This window comes from Anas acuta, chromosome 24 (assembly GCF_963932015.1).
Source record: "Anas acuta chromosome 24, bAnaAcu1.1, whole genome shotgun sequence".
Lineage (NCBI taxonomy): Eukaryota > Metazoa > Chordata > Aves > Anseriformes > Anatidae > Anas > Anas acuta.
In genome coordinates, this window is record NC_089002.1 from 6,799,643 (window position 1) to 6,816,687 (window position 17,045).

A 17,045-nucleotide genomic window follows, 5' to 3' on the forward strand; every position below is an offset into this window, starting at 1 on the left:
TTTTTTCCTAACTGCCTGAGTCAGGCGCTGTGCAATTAGGACGGGCTGTGAGCGGATACATCTGTGCACTGACTAACGCTCCGAAACATCCCCTGACGTCTGTTAGGAGCACTCCGGCACGTTGCTAGAAACTCCCAGCTCACTCCTGCTGACGCGCTTCGAGCACTGCCCGTGGCGATGCTCTACCTTTGTTTGCAGCCAGAGGTGTGCAGAGCGTGGGAGGGGCAGGGCGCAGCACCAGGGCGCAGCACGGGCTTTCCTGCTGACACCGGGCTCTGCCCCCGTTATCGTGTCCCCTCGCCACACCTCGGTGAAGCACAGGATGTATGATCGAGGCACCCTTCTGTGCATCCTGTGGGAGATGCCATCTCCTCCCAGGGCATTGCGCATTGGGCTCTAGTAACCTTGAAAGCAGAGCTGGTAACTCTTAAAAGCGTGCGGCTCACCAGGACGTACTGCTGCAAATCTCTTGGGCAGGAGCTCAGCACATCCCAGCTCCCGCTGAGCCCTGCTGCCTGCCCCGTGCCCTCCCCAGACACCAAGGCTCGGCTCTCGGCCAGGGCTGCTTGGCCACAGCAAAACCCTGCCAGCCCTATGGCCGCTGTGAGGGGTTACAAAACACACACATTTACATCTCCATTTTTATCGTACACCTGAACAGAAAGCCTGATTCCTTCACCACGCGGGCACAGCGAGAGGATGATCGTTTATTGAATAAGCAAAATCATTGCTGTCTGATTCGTTCCACTTAAACTTACAACATCTATTCTTAGCATTTGCTTGCAAGCACAGGGATGTGGAAGACGACACCAACCCAGCTATCTGTCAAGGGCAGCACCCTGCCAGAACCTGTTGCCTCTTTTAAATCCCAGGGATAAGCAAATAGGCTTTGCCAGCCTCCTCTAACACACTTAAATATAACTGCCCTTAGCTAGATGAATACACGTAGAAGCCGTGACCTGTGTCACCAGGAAACGACGCAGTTAAATATTCCCTCCCGGGCTATTTCTGGGCAGGTGAGGTGTGCTGACGCTGGGCAGTGGGCAGGGGCTGCCGGGCAGCAGCTTGCTGCAGAACCGCCTCCAGGGGCCGGCAGCTCGGCTCTGCCAGGAATTTGCTTCCCTGGGCTCCGGTTCCACTGCCCTTGGCCTAGCACGGTTTATTCCGTGACTCAAGGAAGGTCAACATAACACCTTATTACACTTGCTAAAATGAAAAGTGAAAATGGTTTGTTATAGAGCAAATCAAGCCTGTGGATTTAAGGAACAGAGCAAAAACCTCCCTGAGCTCTAGCACCTAGCATGACAAAAGCAACCTCCCAGACACCGTTTATTATTTCTCTGGTTCTGTGCGTACAAGCATGAACTATGGAGTCACTGAGAGTCTTCTTACAGATGCTCTGACTGCGTGAACTGTGTCCAAAGGAAAGGTGATTCATTACAGTGTGTGTTACAGGATGACCTTATTCGAGAGCCCAAGTTCCACCTTCAGTTTTTGAATCTCCAGGAACAGTTTTTGTACTTCCAGCAGAGTTCTCACTTCCTCCATGGGCACACCGCACTCAAAGGCAGCTTTAATATCCCCAACCTCTTCACAAATATCAGCCTCTCCTTGCTTCTTCTGTAAAAAAGCGGAACAAAAAGCAGAGACAGGCGTGTATGATTGCACGGCGGTGGACGGAGAGCCAAACACTGCAGCTCTGAGGCCGCGTGTCTGCCCAATTTGCCTTGCATTGCCCTAACGCAGCCTGCATCCCACAGCATGGCCATAAAGCCAGAGCCTTTAAGAGGTTCAGACCATAATTTTTTTATATCAGGAATCAGGCAGCACTCACCCAGAAACTCAGACCATGACACTTACACACTTGGGCAGCGGTGTCCACTTGCCATCAGCCAGGCACGTGGCTGTCCCGGTGTCTCCGAAAGCAGCAGGTCCTCCACCAGAGAAGTGGTACCCATGGAGGCACTCGAAAGTAACAGTCGTGTTTGCTGGGTACCGCGTTTTACTGTCCCTGGCGTTTTTCAGCCTTCCATTGACAACTTGCGGTTCCGGACACTGAACTGAAAGTAAAGCACACAGCAGAGGGCAGCACAGCCGGGGGATCATCGTTATGTTGGTGGAAAAAAAATATGAAATTAGTGAAGAATGAATCAGTGCAGGTGAATTTAGCCAAATGTGCACCTGCACATTTCGTGAGCCACGAAACCAAACATTAAGGCAAAGTTACACCCCCAGGGTGTGCAGGAGGGGTTGACGAAGGACAGAACAGCCCTTGAGGGGAGAAGGCACCAGGGGAGCTGGGGCAGGAGGCAGCACCGCGCCGTGCTGCACCCGAATGCCAAACCCACCTGGGACGCAGGAGGGCAGCGGCGGCTGCCAGGTGCTGTTGGCCGCACACCAGGTCTCAGCATCACCGCGCAGCACGAAGCCTTCATCGCAGGAGAAGCGCACGGACACCCCGTAGGGGAACGTGTGTCTCGGTGGAGCCATCCTTCCGTGCTCAACATCAGGCCTGGGGCAGCGAACCACTGTGGGCAGAGCGCGCACGGCTGCGTCAGGCCGGGTGCCCCGGGACACAAAGCGGGGCTCGCCCTGAGCACTTTGGGGTACCCAACGCAGGAGAAGCGGTGTCTCCTTTCTCCACACCAGCCCCGAGGTGCCGAGCTCACGCCACAGGGAAGCAGGAGGAGCCGGCAGCCCTGCTCCAGGTCCCCCTGCACACCCAGGTGCCGGCGTGACCCCATGGGGAAGCGACTCACCCCTGCACTCCGGGGCAGAGCCGCTCCACCCCAGGTTCTCCCCGTCGGTGGAGGTGCAGTAGATGGACTCGTCCCCGATGAGGGACAGACCCGCGGCACAGCTGTACTTCACCTCGTAGCCGTAGGGGAAGAGGTCCGATCTCGAGGCTGTGTGCTGCCCGCTGGTGATTTGGGGAGGGGGGTCACAGACTGCAAGAGAGAGGAGAAAAGTTAAGCTGTTTTTCGGTCCATCACCAGGTGGAGAAGTGCTGGCAGTACCAGGAGGAGCCAGGTCTCTGTGTTATGCTTGGCCAGGCTCTGCTCAAAGTCTCCCAGCTCCTTGCCAGGTTCAGCCCCAGCTCTGCTGGTGCCCCCAGATGGAGCAGCCACGCACCCTCACCCACCAACCCCACACCACAGCGTGGGTCTCCATCCCCTCCACTCCCTTGTGATAAAAGAGCCTGCTCATAAACTGGGTCAGGGATTTTCCAGCATTATAAACCCTTTGAACAGTCCTCTAAGAAAGTGGCTGCAGGCTCGTTACACAGCACCTTGATTACAGTTTTGCTAGAAAGAGTATACATTAAAACCATTTAATGCTGTGACTTGGACCCCTTCTAACACAGCCTTCTCTGATCAGAGATTTCAAATTTATATCATTTTTCTAACTGCTCTTCCCCAGGCTATGGAGATGCAGTTCCCAGCTCCACCCCAAGCAGACACCGCCCGGACTCACCCTTATCGCAGAACGGAACAGGGGGGCTCCACGTCCCGTCAGACCCGCACTGAGCCCTCCGGCTGCCCCACAGCACGTAGCCAGGGTCGCACTGAAACGCTGCCTGGCGCCCGAAGGTATACTTGGCGTCCTTCACGTTGATCTCCTGCCCGTGGCTGATGGTGGGGTTCGGACACTGCACCACTGAGGAACACCGGCATCAGAAAGGTTCCAGGGATGGGGTCTCACAGTGCTCACAGGACGCATCCACACCAGGGTGTTCCCCATGGGGGTGGCTCGTTAACCCAGGGACCCTGCCAGACGTCCCCAGCCAGCCCTGGCGTGCTCAGGGACTGCAATTACGGGATAACAGCCATTTCTCTTGGAAGGCAGAGCTGTATGAACCCTGCAATTAGCTAGAGATGGCACTGGAGGAACGACGTTACTGTCATTGTTTGAAAGACTAAATGATTAGAATGAGATTCAGATATTTCTTTTCATCCATGCCACCCATTGAACGGCACAATTATTATCACTGAGAGCCAAAACACTGCTATATAGCGCTGTGCCTTGTGGCACTGCACTGCTGGTGGGCATTTAGAAAATGATGGTATTCCCCACCATTAAATAGCTGCTTTGCTGGCGAGGCAAAGAAAACGGGGCACTTACTCTGGCAAAGCGTTGGGATTGAGGACCAGGTGAAATTTTTGAGACAAGTAATTGTCGGAGATACTTCAGGGATCATAGTGTACCCGTTTCTGCAGAAGTAGGTGACGGTCGAACCGACCAGGAACTCGCGCTGAGGGCTTCGGTCGGCGTAGCTGAGGGCAGGAGGCGAAGGGCAGCGACCTGGAGCCAGGGCAGGGAGGATGCTCAGAGCCACCAGGGCTCCCTGGGACCCACCGGGGATAGGGCTGAGCCCTGCCTCTGGCAGGACCCCTCCCACCCCAACACACTTTTAGCAAAAGAAGCTCACAAAATGACACATAGGAGATGAATTAGGGAGAAGAGGAACCTGCACGTACCTGGGACACAGGCGGGCACCCGTGGCTGCCACCTGCCGCTGGACAGGCACCGCACGGTGCCGGTGCCCGCGGGGACATAGCCAGCATCGCACTCGACCATGGCCGCGCCACCCGAGGTGAAGTTGTGCACGGGTCTCAGCCGTCCGTGTGCGATAAGTGGGACCTGACACTGCAGCTCTGCAGAGCAGAGGACAGACAAGGACTTTGTGGGGGTGTTTTTACTGATCGCAGCTGCGGTCACTGCACTCCCACCTGGTAAACTGATCAGGGTAACAACTGCAGCAATCGAGGCAGAGAGGTTAAGGGTTAATGAGCACGCCTGAGAAGCTGTCATCACCGGGACTGCAGAGGTGTAGCCCTTCCATCGCTCACAGACAACCGATCTCTATTTCTGCCTGTTTCTAACACCACTTGCTCCGGCAGCCTGGGGTATGACCACGCTGCATGCCCTGGGTGGGTGACCCCGCTGTGCTGGAGCCCTGCCTCCAGCTTTAAGGTAAACGAGAGGCTCACAGACAACACTTAACCTCCAACCTGTGTGTCCATCACTGGTGCCCAAACAAAAACCTTCTTTGGCTACTGTACCTGCCACGAGAAACATCCTGGGGCTGGTTACAAACTGTAATAGCCGGGGAAAATTAAAGGTGGATAAAACTGGGGTTCCTTATGCACCAGCATACCTGCCCTCGATACCCTACCCAGGCTTGCACTCAGTGGAAAGTCCCCATACCTGCCTGTTTCTTCCCCAGGTCTCAGCTTAGGTATCTGCACCCCAGTGGTAAGGTTTGGCTGGGGCAGGGGGCGTCTGAGAATCAGCACGAGCTAAAGAAAACAGCTGTAAAGCGGTGCTCAGCTGGGGGCAGCGGCTGCACAAGGCAGAGGAGGCAGCGGGGAGCACTTAGCACAGCAGAGCAGTTTCCTATAAAGCCTGTTTTCAAAGGAAATGTCAACTTTCAGACAGAAACTGCGAGTTATTCCTCTTCTGAGGGTCATTAGCGAGCAAATTTCCACTTCTCACGCCTGCAGCCAGCCTGTGGGATGCACGACAACAAGGGGCCAGCTGCCTTCAGGATGTCTGCAGGCTACCTCCGTGCTTATGCATCAGCCTCGCTCCTGACACCACTCAAACTGCAAACTATGACCCTTGTAATTAAATGATACAGACTATTACCTCTTTTTGAGTCTCCCCAACTTATCACCATCTTCATCTTGAGCCTCAGAACATCAGGACATCCTCTGACCCTGGCAACAACTTCTCGGCTACCACACAGATAAGTGAGCCCCCGGCTGATGCGCTCACTGCAATGAAGTCCTGAGCTTCAGCCCGTGAGAAGCTCAGCAGACAAAGGACCTGGCCCTGGGCTACCCCGGAGACAAGCTGATAGCCCCTGAGCTGCCTTACTTCGCAAGGGCGCGGGCTGGGGGGAGCCAGACTATGGGAAAGCATTTGGGAATTTTGGGTGGCTCTTTGTGAGCATCCAGAGGCGCAACTGAGCGGAGAAATGCGCAGTTAGCAGGAGCCACTGGGCTCTGGGCAGCCTTGCCAGAACATCAGAAAGAAATCAGCAGTGCCTGCAGCCAGAGGCAGGTCTCCCGCTGAACTTTCCTGGCCTGATGATTCCCCATTTGACTGAAAAGCAAAGCTGAGCCATGGAAGCGTTGGAATTGGGCAGGGGAGCGACACTCACCGAGACTCCCAGCGGGCTGCAGCACGAGCACTGCCACTGCCAGCAGTGGCCCCATCAAGCCGCGAAGCGCCCGCATGGTGCAGGAGCTGCTGGGCGAGCACTGACTGTGCTGGGGAAGGCGAGGAGCCCCGGGGAAGGGGAAGCAGCTGTAGGAAGTCGGGGCCAGGCCAGGCAGCCACGCCGACAGCACGGTGGTGCTTCTGTCCTGCTCGGGGTAAGGGCTGCCCACCCTGCATCCTCCAGCGAGGCTGTAGTAAGGGAAGGAACGCCGCTCTGCCTTCTTCCCCGGTGGGCACAACACAGAATAAAGCTATTTTGTGGCTAGAGCTGCTCTGCACCGTGCTGGCCTCGTTTCTGGAGCAGAAGGAGCTGCTGATGGGCACACAGCGAAGAGCTGTGTGTTCCCTTTGCCTTTTCACCTGGGCCCAGGAGGGGCAGTGGGACAGGCAGCAGATGGCCTCGCACACCCTGTTCCAGGCAGCCCTGTGCTTGGGAAACAGCAAAACTGTGTCTGAGCAAGCAGAGAGTACGGAACGTGCCCTTGCTGTAGTGCAGAGAGGACAGAGTTATTGAAAACAAGACACAGTTGTCATCAGAACTGCAGCTTTATTTTAATCTGGCAGAGAAGGAATACTGCTCCGATCACAAGATCCATGTCAGTGGAGCACTTCCCCTTTGCTGGACAGTGCAGAAATTAAACTGTAAAGAAAGAAGCAGCTGAAATTATTTGCAACAACTGCTCTTGGTGCAAGGGGGGACACACAAAGAAGCAGCAAGTGGCACTTCTGCTCCATCAGAACTGTCCTGCTTGGGCTTCTTGTTTTGCTAGAAAACAGGCTATGAATATTTCCTCATTGTACCAGTTCTGAAGGCTGTAGATAATTGGGTAGTTAAACACTTGTTCACAGCAATGCACATAATGTATGTGAACAGAGGCTAACAAACATACCTAAAAGTAAAGCTTTAAAGTGTATGAAGTGATGTACAAACCTAACCCAGTGAGCTGTAGCAGAACAAGCCAAAAGACTTTCTGACTCCTTTTCTGGAAAAAAAATTAAATCTATTCCTTCACCAACTTTTTTTTTTTTTTGTTCTGGCTACTTAAGTATTAGGGTGAATTACAAGGTCATACAAAATCCTCAGTCATCACGTTATTTGTCACGCAAAGGAGAAGGTTCTCATGAAATCAAGCAGCCGTGGTAGTCAGCTGCTGCTTCTGCTTCCCAGCTCCTTCTCCAGCTTCTGGATCTCCAGGTACAGCTTCTGCACCTCCAGCAAAGTTTTCAGTTCAGTCAGAGGAACGCCGCACAGGAAAGTTTCTTTGATTTGAAGAATCTTCTGGCACGTGAGAAGCGTTTTCTTTAAAAGAACCAAGACAGAGGGCATGAGGCTACATGGCAGGGACCTACGCAGGACGCATCCCCCTCCTAATGCAGCCCCACCACCGTGCCAGCCCTATGGTAACGAGGCACATTAATGAAGTCGGACTGGTGCTGTTCCAGGCTACGAATGGGGCAAAATGCAAAGCCTGGGCAGAAAGTGGTACTCACACACTTGGGTGGTGGTATCCACGTGCCATCAGCTGAGCAGGTGCTTGGAAAATTTTGTGGGCGATAGGAATCAGTCCTGCAGGGGCTGTACAGGATGTCATTCATCTTGTATGGTCGCTTATAGGAGGGCAAATTCATACTCCCTTCGGTCTGTGGCACGAAACATTGAACTGGAAGGAAAACAGTTGGCAAAAATGATGTAACAGGAGGAGAAAACGCCCTGCCAGCTCCAGGGCGGTGGATGCGCGGTGCCGGACCCACCTGGGACGCAGGAGGGCAGCGGCGGCTGCCAGGTGCTGTCGGCTGTGCACTGGGTCTCAGCCTCGCCGCGCAGCACGAAGCCTTCATCACAGGAGAATTTCAGAGTCACCCCGTAGGGGAACGTGTGTCTCAGCGGAGCCATCCTTCCGTGCTCAACATCAGGCCTGGGGCAGCGAACCACTGCGGGCAGAGCGCGCACGGATGCATGAGGCCGGGTGCCCCGGGACACAAAGCGGGGCTCGCCCTGAACACTTTGGGGCACCCAATGCAGGAGAACCGGCATCTCCTCTCCCCATGCCAACCCCAAGGTGCTGAGCTCACACCACAGCCTGCAGGGGAAGCAGGAGGGGCCGGCAGCCCTGCTCCAGGTCCCCCTGCACACCCAGGTCCCGGCGTGACCCCATGGGGAAGCGACTCACCCCTGCACTCCGGGGCAGAGCCGCTCCACCCCAGGTTCTCCCCGTCGGTGGAGGTGCAGTAGATGGACTTGTCCCCGATGAGGGACAGACCCGCGGCACAGCTGTATATCACCTCCGATCCGTAGGGGAAGACCCCTGGTCTCGAGGCCGTGTACTGCCCGCTGGTGATTTGTGGAGGGGGGTCACAGCCTATGAAACAACGGGAATTGATACAAAACAAATAACACTTAAAAAAAATGTGTGATTGTCGCATTCAAGTGAGAACCAAATCAGAAATCAGTGCAGGGGTCAACTTCATGCTTGTAAGAACAAAAGCACATGTAGGGTCACTGCCCAGCTTCTTGCTGGGTCAGGCCCCAGCGCAGCCCCTTCCACCACCCACGATTTCTCCTTGGCGATGCCGCTGCTGAGCTCGTACCCTTGTCACAAAACGGCACCGAGGGAGTCCAGTTCTGGTCAGCCTTGCACTCGATCTGCTCGTCGCCTCTGAGGACGTAGCCTTCATCACACGCCATCGTCACGCGGGTCCCGACGCTGTAGTCGTTTTTGCTCTTATAAACCTCTCGCCCATGGTCAGTAACGGGCTGTGGGCAATGAGGTACTAGAAACAGAAGAAAATAAAGGATTTCATGTATTTTCAGAAAGAACTCCAGCGAAGAGGCTTTCTATGGAAAAGACAGCTATCATCATCTAAGGCTTGTAGATTTCTGCACACATTTTTCCAGTGCTGGTGGCAGACAGGGACACCGTACAGTGACCCAAATCTTTGCGGAAGGCAGAAATCAGCAGTCAGCCAGCCAACACGCCCCACCAGCTGCCTACCTGAGGAGCACTCTGTTACTGCCGGGTCCCACGTGCCTTTGTTTGTGCACTGAAGCACAACGTTGCTGCCATAATCCTGGATAGTGTAGCCTTCGTTACAGATGATACGGACGGTGTCTCCATACATGTATTTGACGGTTTTATACCACCCATTTACAGGCCTTGCATTCCCGACTACTGGATCCGGGCAACTAATTTCTGAGAAATGCTGAATATTAGCAAGAGAGAAATCATAGCAAAGGCTCTGTAAGACAAACAAATGTCCATTTTCTGACACTCCTAGAGGAAGTTTTATTTTCTGGGCATACACAACCAGTCATCACATCCTCCCACAATAGCTGACGGGCAAGGCAGGCCCATCAGGAGCTCTCCTGGACACACATTCCTCCTCCTCCTCCTCCTCTCCTGGGGGCCCTGGCAGCTGCTGGTGGGGCAGCACCAAGCCAGCCCATGCCTTAGACGTGGTGGTAAATGAAGCAGGTTGCAGACTGTTTATTTGGGAACGGCTTTGCCCAACCACATGGGAAATGAAGCTGAAGGGACGTGCACTCACTGTTGCAAGAAGAGGGAGCCTCACTCCAGGTCAGGTCTGCCAGGCACGTAATGTGCCGTGTGTTCTGTCCGGGGCTGAACTCGTAGCCCGGCTCACACTCGTAGGTAACCACAGTACCAGCAGGGAACAAATTGCCCGCGAGTCTCGCTTTAACAGCCCTAAACACGTCAGGAGGGTCATCGCAGCTGCCTAGGAGTGAAATCAGCCATTTGAGGACGTTGCCAGCGATAAACCAGTGAGGCCCGTAACAGCACGCAGAAAAGAGAATTTGGGGAAAAACAGGGGCTCACGTTGTTCTTTGAGATCCACTTAAGGCAATTGCCTGAGTTCAGTGATGCTGGAGAGTGAATGCAACGGAAATAAATGAAAATGTACAAAGAGTTTCAGACCATGCAGTAATTTACACTACTATGTTATAACGAGGTGAGATTTCTAACAAAGTTTACACTGTGTGAGGCTCTGCCCTCACCTGCCAATGACCTTTGAAAATATTAAATATAGAAAGGTCAGCTTAGTCGCTTTGAATTCTACTGAGAAATGCTCACCAGCTTGAGCAGGACAAGACTCTAGCTTTTGTGGCCCAAAGTTGTAAATTCCTACACCTACGTTCCTATATCCCATTCCTCTATCATCTCCAGCATGCTGCCAGGAAAGAGGAAATCAAAAGCCACCGTGGCACAACAGATTTGCTAAGGAATAAAATAAAAAATAAAGTAAAGTGAAGTAAAGGGAATTAAAGTGAAGTGAAGTAAAATGAAACAAATAAGTATGAAAAATGAAGTCCTGCCAGCTGACGCTTGGAGGCTCTGCTGTCAGCCCTGTGCGGGTCGGGCACTCACTGCGCTGGCAGAGCGGCAGCGGCGGCTCCCAGCTCCCGGCCTCGCTGCAGGTGGAGGTGTCGCTGCCCTGCAGGGTGTAGCGGAACTCGCAGTCGAACATGACGGTGTCACGGTACGTGTACTCGGCCCTGTACCCGCTCAGCAGCTTCCCGTTCTCAATCTGGGGGTGCTGGCAGCCCACCACTGCAGAGAAACACCAGCGCTCAGCCCCGCGGGCAGCCACGCTTACAGGAGAGATTATTAAAAGCATTTCTTGTAGCACACATTTGTGAAAAGGGATGAAAATGGACAGGACAAGGTAGCAGGCTGACACGATATTTTTGAACTCTTAATTCTATATTACAGCATTTTATATTTATTTATTTATTTATTTACACGCATTTATTAAGGCAAAGCACAAGAGCAAAGGAAAGGCAGCAGGCACCACAGCAGATTTCTGAATTCTTTGCTGACACCCTGTTTCTTCCCAAAGCTCAGATAAGACCCAGAATCACAGAATTGTAGGGGTTGGAAGGGACCTCAAGAGATCATCGGGTCCAGCCCCAAAGTCCCCAGCCCCGGCTGGTGCTGCTGCGGTGCCAGGGCACTTTGCTGCTCACCTTTGCACTCCGGGGCTGGCTTGTTCCAGACGCCGTTCAGGTTATCCACGGTTGTGCAGAAAATCGAGGGATCCCCCACCAGCGAGAAGGCTCTCTCCCCCCTGCCAGCAGAGTTGCAATGATAGGTGACAGAGGATCCGTAGCTGAAGACGGTAACGTCGCCTCCGTTGTGCTCTCCGTTCTCTATTTTTGGAGGGGGTGAACATGGGATTGCTAAAAAAATAAAAAAATAAAAAGGTGAAAGACTCCTTTTAATCAAAGGTCTGGTAAAAGAGAAGTTGAAATACAATGAGTGAGGGGTCAGAAATTCAAGGCAGGTCCCCTACGTGCCAGGCCCTACTCAGCAGAGCTCTGCCTCGCAGCTGGGTGGCTTTGGGGTAATCCCTCTTACGTGCAGCTGCCTTGCTTCGACTTTTTCACAGGGTGACACAGGAATAAAAACACCAAGAAAAAATGTTTTTCCAGGCTTCACCAGGCCATGAATTATGAAAGCCCTCCATGGGGTAAAGCGACTGCTTCTCCTTGCATCCCCAGTACCATCTAACGAGCAGCTCAGCTGGGGGACTTGACTTACGCTCACAGAAGGGAACGTCTCCATCCCACGTAACTTGCCCATTTTTAAGCACGCAATGAAGTTGGGAATTTCCAATCAGTCTGTACCTGTGTGAAACAGAGGGGAGGAAAATTCTTGTCAAGCTCAGTTTTGATTTTTTTGATTTTACCTAAAACATCAACAGTAGGATTTTTTTGGCTTCCTTATAATCCAAGCTGATCAGAAATTTGCCATCAATGCCGGTTTTTTTTTTGTTTGTTTTTGTTTTTTTTTGACAAAGCAAAATATTACATGGTTTCCATAGGAAAATGTCCATTATTTTATTTATTATCTGTGCGACATCAAGATGCAGTTAATGATGGCTCATCACATTTGCACCTGGGAGATCTCACACTTTCCTCTCCCATCCTTGTTGTGAAAGAGGCAGGGTTAGAGGTGGCCCCGTCTCACCAGGCATCAGCCCCAAGCAAACTAGCAGAACGGTCGGTAGCAGCTGCAGGAAAACTACAGTGGTGTGACCGATTCAGAAACACGCTTTCTTAAATAAGGATTCCCCTCTGCAGGCTGCTCAGCTGGCTGTAACTATCAGTAAAGCTCTGACTTCAGGACTGATGTATTTCCTTCAGAAAATGTTGGAACATTGGGAAGGGTTTAGAAAGGCCCTGGAGAGCTGGAGTTTGGGAAGAACTGCCTCAAAGGATGAGGTTAAGAAAACTCATTCTTCAAGCTTTCAAATGAAAGTTTAGGAGACACTTTGATTGCAGTCTGCAATTACATACACTAGTACAAGGCTTCTGCTAGCACGAGCTATCACCAGGGAGGACAAATGCCTTTTTTCCTGGTGCCTGACTTGTAATTAACGGTGAGCATGAAGAACCAAAACTGCACCGTGTGTTGGACTCTCCTTTTGGGTCCTTAAACACAAATCGGAGGAGTTTCCAGGCAGCGTGTTGTAAGTCAATCACGACAAGCTGGCTTGATAGCAGAGCCCGTGCTTTAGCTCTGCAGCCACTATTGTACAGAAAGTTGGACTGGGCATCACCTCGGGGTCACAGGGACCTGTGCCCTGAGCACTGCTGGCTTACCCCATGTCGCAGGTGTAGTTGGCTATTGAGCCAAAGGTGAACAGCTCCGTTTCCACAAGTCTGCCGTTGGCCAGGTCTCCGGGGTAGCTGCATTGCTTGGCTGAGGGACAACAGGACCGGGGTGAGGGCTTTGGCTCCTGAAGGAGCAGGAAAATCCAGCAGGAGAGCAGAAGACCCCTCCAATATTTAACAAGGGGATGGACGACCCTCATGCCCTAAATCCTACCCTGTATCACGACCTGCAGTCAGCCTCTGCAGCCTAAGGGAGGTTGCAGGACCTCTGCCAAGCATTTCTTTACAGCTAAAGGGTTCTCTTACTGACAGTTTAAAAAACTTGTTTTGAACTAAGAGTTACTAAGTGCCTGAGCAGAAGAACCTGCCTTTGAATATAGTCAGAGTCAATGGTCAAAGGCAGCAGATCTCAGCTCTTGCCACCATTGCTGGTGCTCAGCAGAGCACTGCCGGTGCTGTGCCACCCTCGCTCAGCTCCTGCCACCCCACACAGCCCCTGGGATGCTGACAGCACCTGCACAGAATCAAAATCAACTGAAAATGTACTCACGTGAACAGAAGTCGGTCGGTCCTTTCCACGTACCATCCTCTCCACAAATAAGGTTGGCCCGGAACTTACTTCTCGTGTAACCTGGTCGGCAGGTGTATTCCACCTTCTCCGAGGAGGAAAATTTGGTGATGCGCTGGTAGCTCTCCTTCAGTTCTGCGGATGGGATACGTGGCGGAGCATTGCAGGAACCTGCCAGCAGAAATACCGTCAGAAAGATGTGAGGAAAAAAATGGGAGTTTGGGTCTGCCTTGCTCTGAAGGTCCAAGCGAGGAGGCTTTGGTGGCCTTAACACCCCTTAAAGCTAGAGGCAAAGAGGAGGAAGGGAGTCTGTGACTCAGGACAGCCACCAGGGAAAGGGAAGGAGCATCACCCCCGGTGTTCTTCGCTCCTCACACTTCATCCAGCAGTTTGAAAGGCTGGTGCCTAAGTCCAGACTAACTGCTCCCTATCTCCAAACCAGTGCCCCTTTTTAAGCTAGAGTGACCTGACAGCCGTTCTGCACAGGAAAGGAAAAAAGGCTGAGGAGGATGGATTCTGACCAGATCCCTGAAATGCAAACAACCAGGAAATGAGGAGCATCGACAGTTCGTGAACCTTGGGAAACAATTTCCCTTTGAGGGAGCTTGGTTTGTCTGATGGACTCTCTCCCCTCTTGCGTTCACTTACCCTGCACGGCCACAACGAGGGCAGCAGCGAGGAGCAGCCTGAGGACAGCGGCACGGCCCCTCGGCCTCCCTGCCCCTGGAGCTGGCATCATCCTCATCCCAGCCTGCAGACGTTACCACATTCTTTTTCTAGGCCAACTACCTGTGAAAAATAGCAGAGGGGGGAATGAAGTTCTGTCTCCATGCAGTGCCCATAGGGCAGGAGGGAACGAGGAGCTGCAGATGCCCCAGCAGGGGACAAGAAGCTTGGCAACAGCCCCTCACTGGCAGCACGGGAACAGGGAAACAAATTGTGGATGCTAAGCATCCCGTAGGCTTTCCTCCGCTAGTCCTTCATTCACGTTGTGTGAGAAGCTTCTAATTAAAACTTTTAAAAGATAGGGAAAAAAAAAGAAAAAAAAAAAAAAAAAAAAAAAAAGCTCTACTTTGATTGTAACAAATACTTCATAGTTTGTTGGGTTTACTTAAGAACACTAAAACCAGTAAGAAGTTCTTCCCAGCCAAACAGCCAAATTAATACCTGCAGGGTCATTTGAATTCATTTATCCTTCTAGAAAAATTACCTTGAAACTTAACTTAAGGACAAAACATTTTGCTTTAGCAATAAATCTCCGGGAAGCAAATCCACAGGTAGGAGAATTCCTCCTGCTGTAGTCAATACAATCTCCTAGTAACAAATTACAGGCAGAGAAAGGAAAAAATACCTAAGCAGAAAGCTACAAGTATATGCACAAAAGAGTTGCGCAGATTGTCACATTTTACCAGTTGAAGTAAGGCTCCGAAGCATGCAAGTCATTCAGGAGACTGCTTTATGAAACAGAATGTAAGTACAATTTGACTAAACTGGCTGTGCTGGCGATCAGGCAGAACCCTCTCTAACTTTCTCAAATCTCTAACTACCCGGCATCATCATTTATGAACCTAAACCTTCCCAGCGCTGTGCCTGCCTTCCTTCTGCAAACCAGGCAGCCTTTCTTGATGCTTTCTACATTGCACAGGCTTTGACCAAAGGTGACCCTTACAACCAATTAGTAACTAAAAGAAAGGAAAGCACCTCTTTCTAATCAGCTTGCACCCCTATTTTTTCCACTCCTTCGCCCTAAACCTGACACTTCTGGCTTTCCCTCAGTCCTTACCACAGCTTTTGGCTGAATTCCTTCATCCTTGTGCCCACTGGAGCTGCAACAAAACTCCAACACAGCTCCGAGAGCAACAGCACCCGAAGCTGGGTGGCTCAACTCATCTTACCTGGGGGTCCGTCAGTGGGGGAGCCGACCAGCCTGGGCTCCTTGGAGGCACAGGAGCGAGTTCCTCACCGCTGCCCCCGACACCGGGCAGTGCCGAGCCGCGGGAAGCGTCGCACTCTGCAGACACTGGGCTTGTGCCAGCTCGCCTATAAATTATTAACTCTTCCAAGCACGAAGGAAGTCGTTTGTTCAGCCCACAAAACGAAACACTGTAGGCAGCTGAATGCAGCCCACTCAGATGGTGAAATCGTTTGCTTTCTGCGCCCAGCTGCCAGCGCTGCGCTGAAATGATCTGGAGGTGAAGGCACCCAGAGCCTGGCACCGCTCCACGGCCTCCTCGAGAGGCTCACACCAGCTCCACCACAGCTCGTGCCTCCTGACCCAAAAGCCTCACGGCCAGCCTCAGAATTAGGGTTTCCTCAGCCCACTCTCATCCCACTGAAGTCACAGTGGCCAGAGAGCCAGCGCCGGGCTCAGCAGCGCTCGGGGCCCCAGGGAGTGCGCAGGTCAGCGATGGGGAGCAGCTGGGCCCCGCTGCCAGCCCGTTTTCCAGTAACAGTTCTGGCAGAGGCCACAACCATTTGCTCCTTTTGCACTTTGGCTGCACGGTTTCGTTTAGGATTGCATTGCCACCATGAACTCCACAGCGGCCGTTACCCTGCATTGCGTTTCTTGCACTTAGCTGTTTGTTCTGTCAGATCGGAGCTTTTTTTTTTCCCCCGAAAATGTACTGCATCCCCACTTTCAGTGCTATACATCTATGTTACCTTCCTGACTTTCTCCTGAGCCCAGGCCGTAACACAAAGCAGATTTGACTCTAAAACCCACCAAGCTGAGGCTTGCTCCTGATGCGTACCCTGAGCACGCAGTGACTTCCACTAACCATTTACAAGAGCCCAGTTAATCTCAAACCCAAACACTGGCTTGCCTGATTTATTTTTCCTGGACAGCACTGAACAAGCCCACCCGTGCATGCTGAAAGCTCAGTGGCTCTGTGCCTGTCACCTCCCTGGGGGCTCTCAGCCACCGTGAGCACCAGGCAGGGTGCAGCAGCACCCGAGGCACCCCCTGCTCCGAGGCACAGTCAGGGTAAGCAGGATAAAAGGTTTTTTTCCTTGACCACATCCATGACACACCACCCTGCTGCTGCTGCTCTTCAGGCTTTGGCTAAAATTAAAGGGTAGAATTATGAAAGTCTTATAAAATTAAGTTCTTAAATTATGAAACTCTTGTGAAATGGAAATGACGGCAAGAGAACGAACACTACTAGCAACTAACACAGCTGTAAAACACGCACAGCTACCTGGGGGACAGACCTTCCCTCTAAAGCGTGTCCTCACGCTCCAGATTTCTGTTCTCGGACAGGAGCAGAGCAGGAAATTGGGGTTATCCTACAACGCAGCCTGCTCAGGGACCTTCCAAGTGATGGAGAAGGTGAGCACGCAGGTGGAGGGACGGGATGGCTGGACAGGCTGGCTTCCAGCTGCAGAGGCTGGAAACCAGAGATTCATAACACCAGTTAACTTTCTGATGGAAGAGAAATGTGTTTTAAGGAAAAAAAAGGAAAAATATGTTCTTACCATAACAGCTCCATAAGAAACCTGAAAATGTGAATGTCAATTGATCCAATACAAAATAAATAAAATAAAAATAATTTAAAAAACACTTTAAATTGGTTATTTAGTAAAGTGGGCTGGCAGCAGCAGCAGTTTCAGGGTAGAGCA

General features: G+C 52.1%; 2 protein-coding genes across 2 annotated transcripts; both read right to left on the bottom strand.

The window, feature by feature from the left end:
- Positions 1 to 687: 687 nt before the first annotated feature.
- LOC137844219 (membrane cofactor protein-like) lies at positions 688 to 6,328 on the bottom strand. Its single transcript, XM_068660433.1, has 8 exons — positions 6,167 to 6,328; positions 4,479 to 4,655; positions 4,123 to 4,302; positions 3,475 to 3,657; positions 2,760 to 2,948; positions 2,349 to 2,528; positions 1,861 to 2,060; positions 688 to 1,620 (listed from the first exon to the last, which is right to left on the bottom strand). The coding sequence occupies exons 1-8, from the start codon at positions 6,240 to 6,242 to the stop codon at positions 1,450 to 1,452; spliced, it is 1,356 nt and encodes a 451-aa protein (XP_068516534.1). The 5' UTR covers positions 6,243 to 6,328; the 3' UTR covers positions 688 to 1,449.
- A 424-nt stretch (positions 6,329 to 6,752) lies between these two features.
- On the bottom strand, positions 6,753 to 15,510 carry LOC137844212 (C4b-binding protein alpha chain-like). The gene is made up of 14 exons (XM_068660414.1): positions 15,323 to 15,510; positions 14,076 to 14,216; positions 13,410 to 13,598; positions 12,848 to 12,947; positions 11,784 to 11,869; positions 11,210 to 11,422; positions 10,611 to 10,793; positions 9,772 to 9,960; positions 9,219 to 9,416; positions 8,815 to 8,997; positions 8,397 to 8,585; positions 7,978 to 8,157; positions 7,717 to 7,886; positions 6,753 to 7,525 (listed from the first exon to the last, which is right to left on the bottom strand). The coding sequence occupies exons 2-14, from the start codon at positions 14,170 to 14,172 to the stop codon at positions 7,370 to 7,372; spliced, it is 2,133 nt and encodes a 710-aa protein (XP_068516515.1). The 5' UTR covers positions 14,173 to 14,216; positions 15,323 to 15,510; the 3' UTR covers positions 6,753 to 7,369.
- Between the last annotated feature and the right edge of the window lie 1,535 nt (positions 15,511 to 17,045).

Coding starts and splice junctions, on each gene's coding strand:
- LOC137844212 (XM_068660414.1), bottom strand. CDS start 14,172: ATGAGGATGATGCCAGCTCCAGGGGCAGGGAGGCCGAGGGGCCGTGCC. Junction 10,794..11,209: donor GCCAGCCCCGGAGTGCAAAG/GTGAGCAGCAAA, acceptor GTTTCTCTGCAG/TGGTGGGCTGCCAGCACCCC. Junction 9,417..9,771: donor GGCTCCCTCTTCTTGCAACA/GTGAGTGCACGT, acceptor AGCATTTCTCAG/AAATTAGTTGCCCGGATCCA.
- LOC137844219 (XM_068660433.1), bottom strand. CDS start 6,242: ATGCGGGCGCTTCGCGGCTTGATGGGGCCACTGCTGGCAGTGGCAGTG. Junction 2,949..3,474: donor TGTTCCGTTCTGCGATAAGG/GTGAGTCCGGGC, acceptor TCTCTCTTGCAG/TCTGTGACCCCCCTCCCCAA. Junction 2,529..2,759: donor CTCTGCCCCGGAGTGCAGGG/GTGAGTCGCTTC, acceptor CTCTGCCCACAG/TGGTTCGCTGCCCCAGGCCT.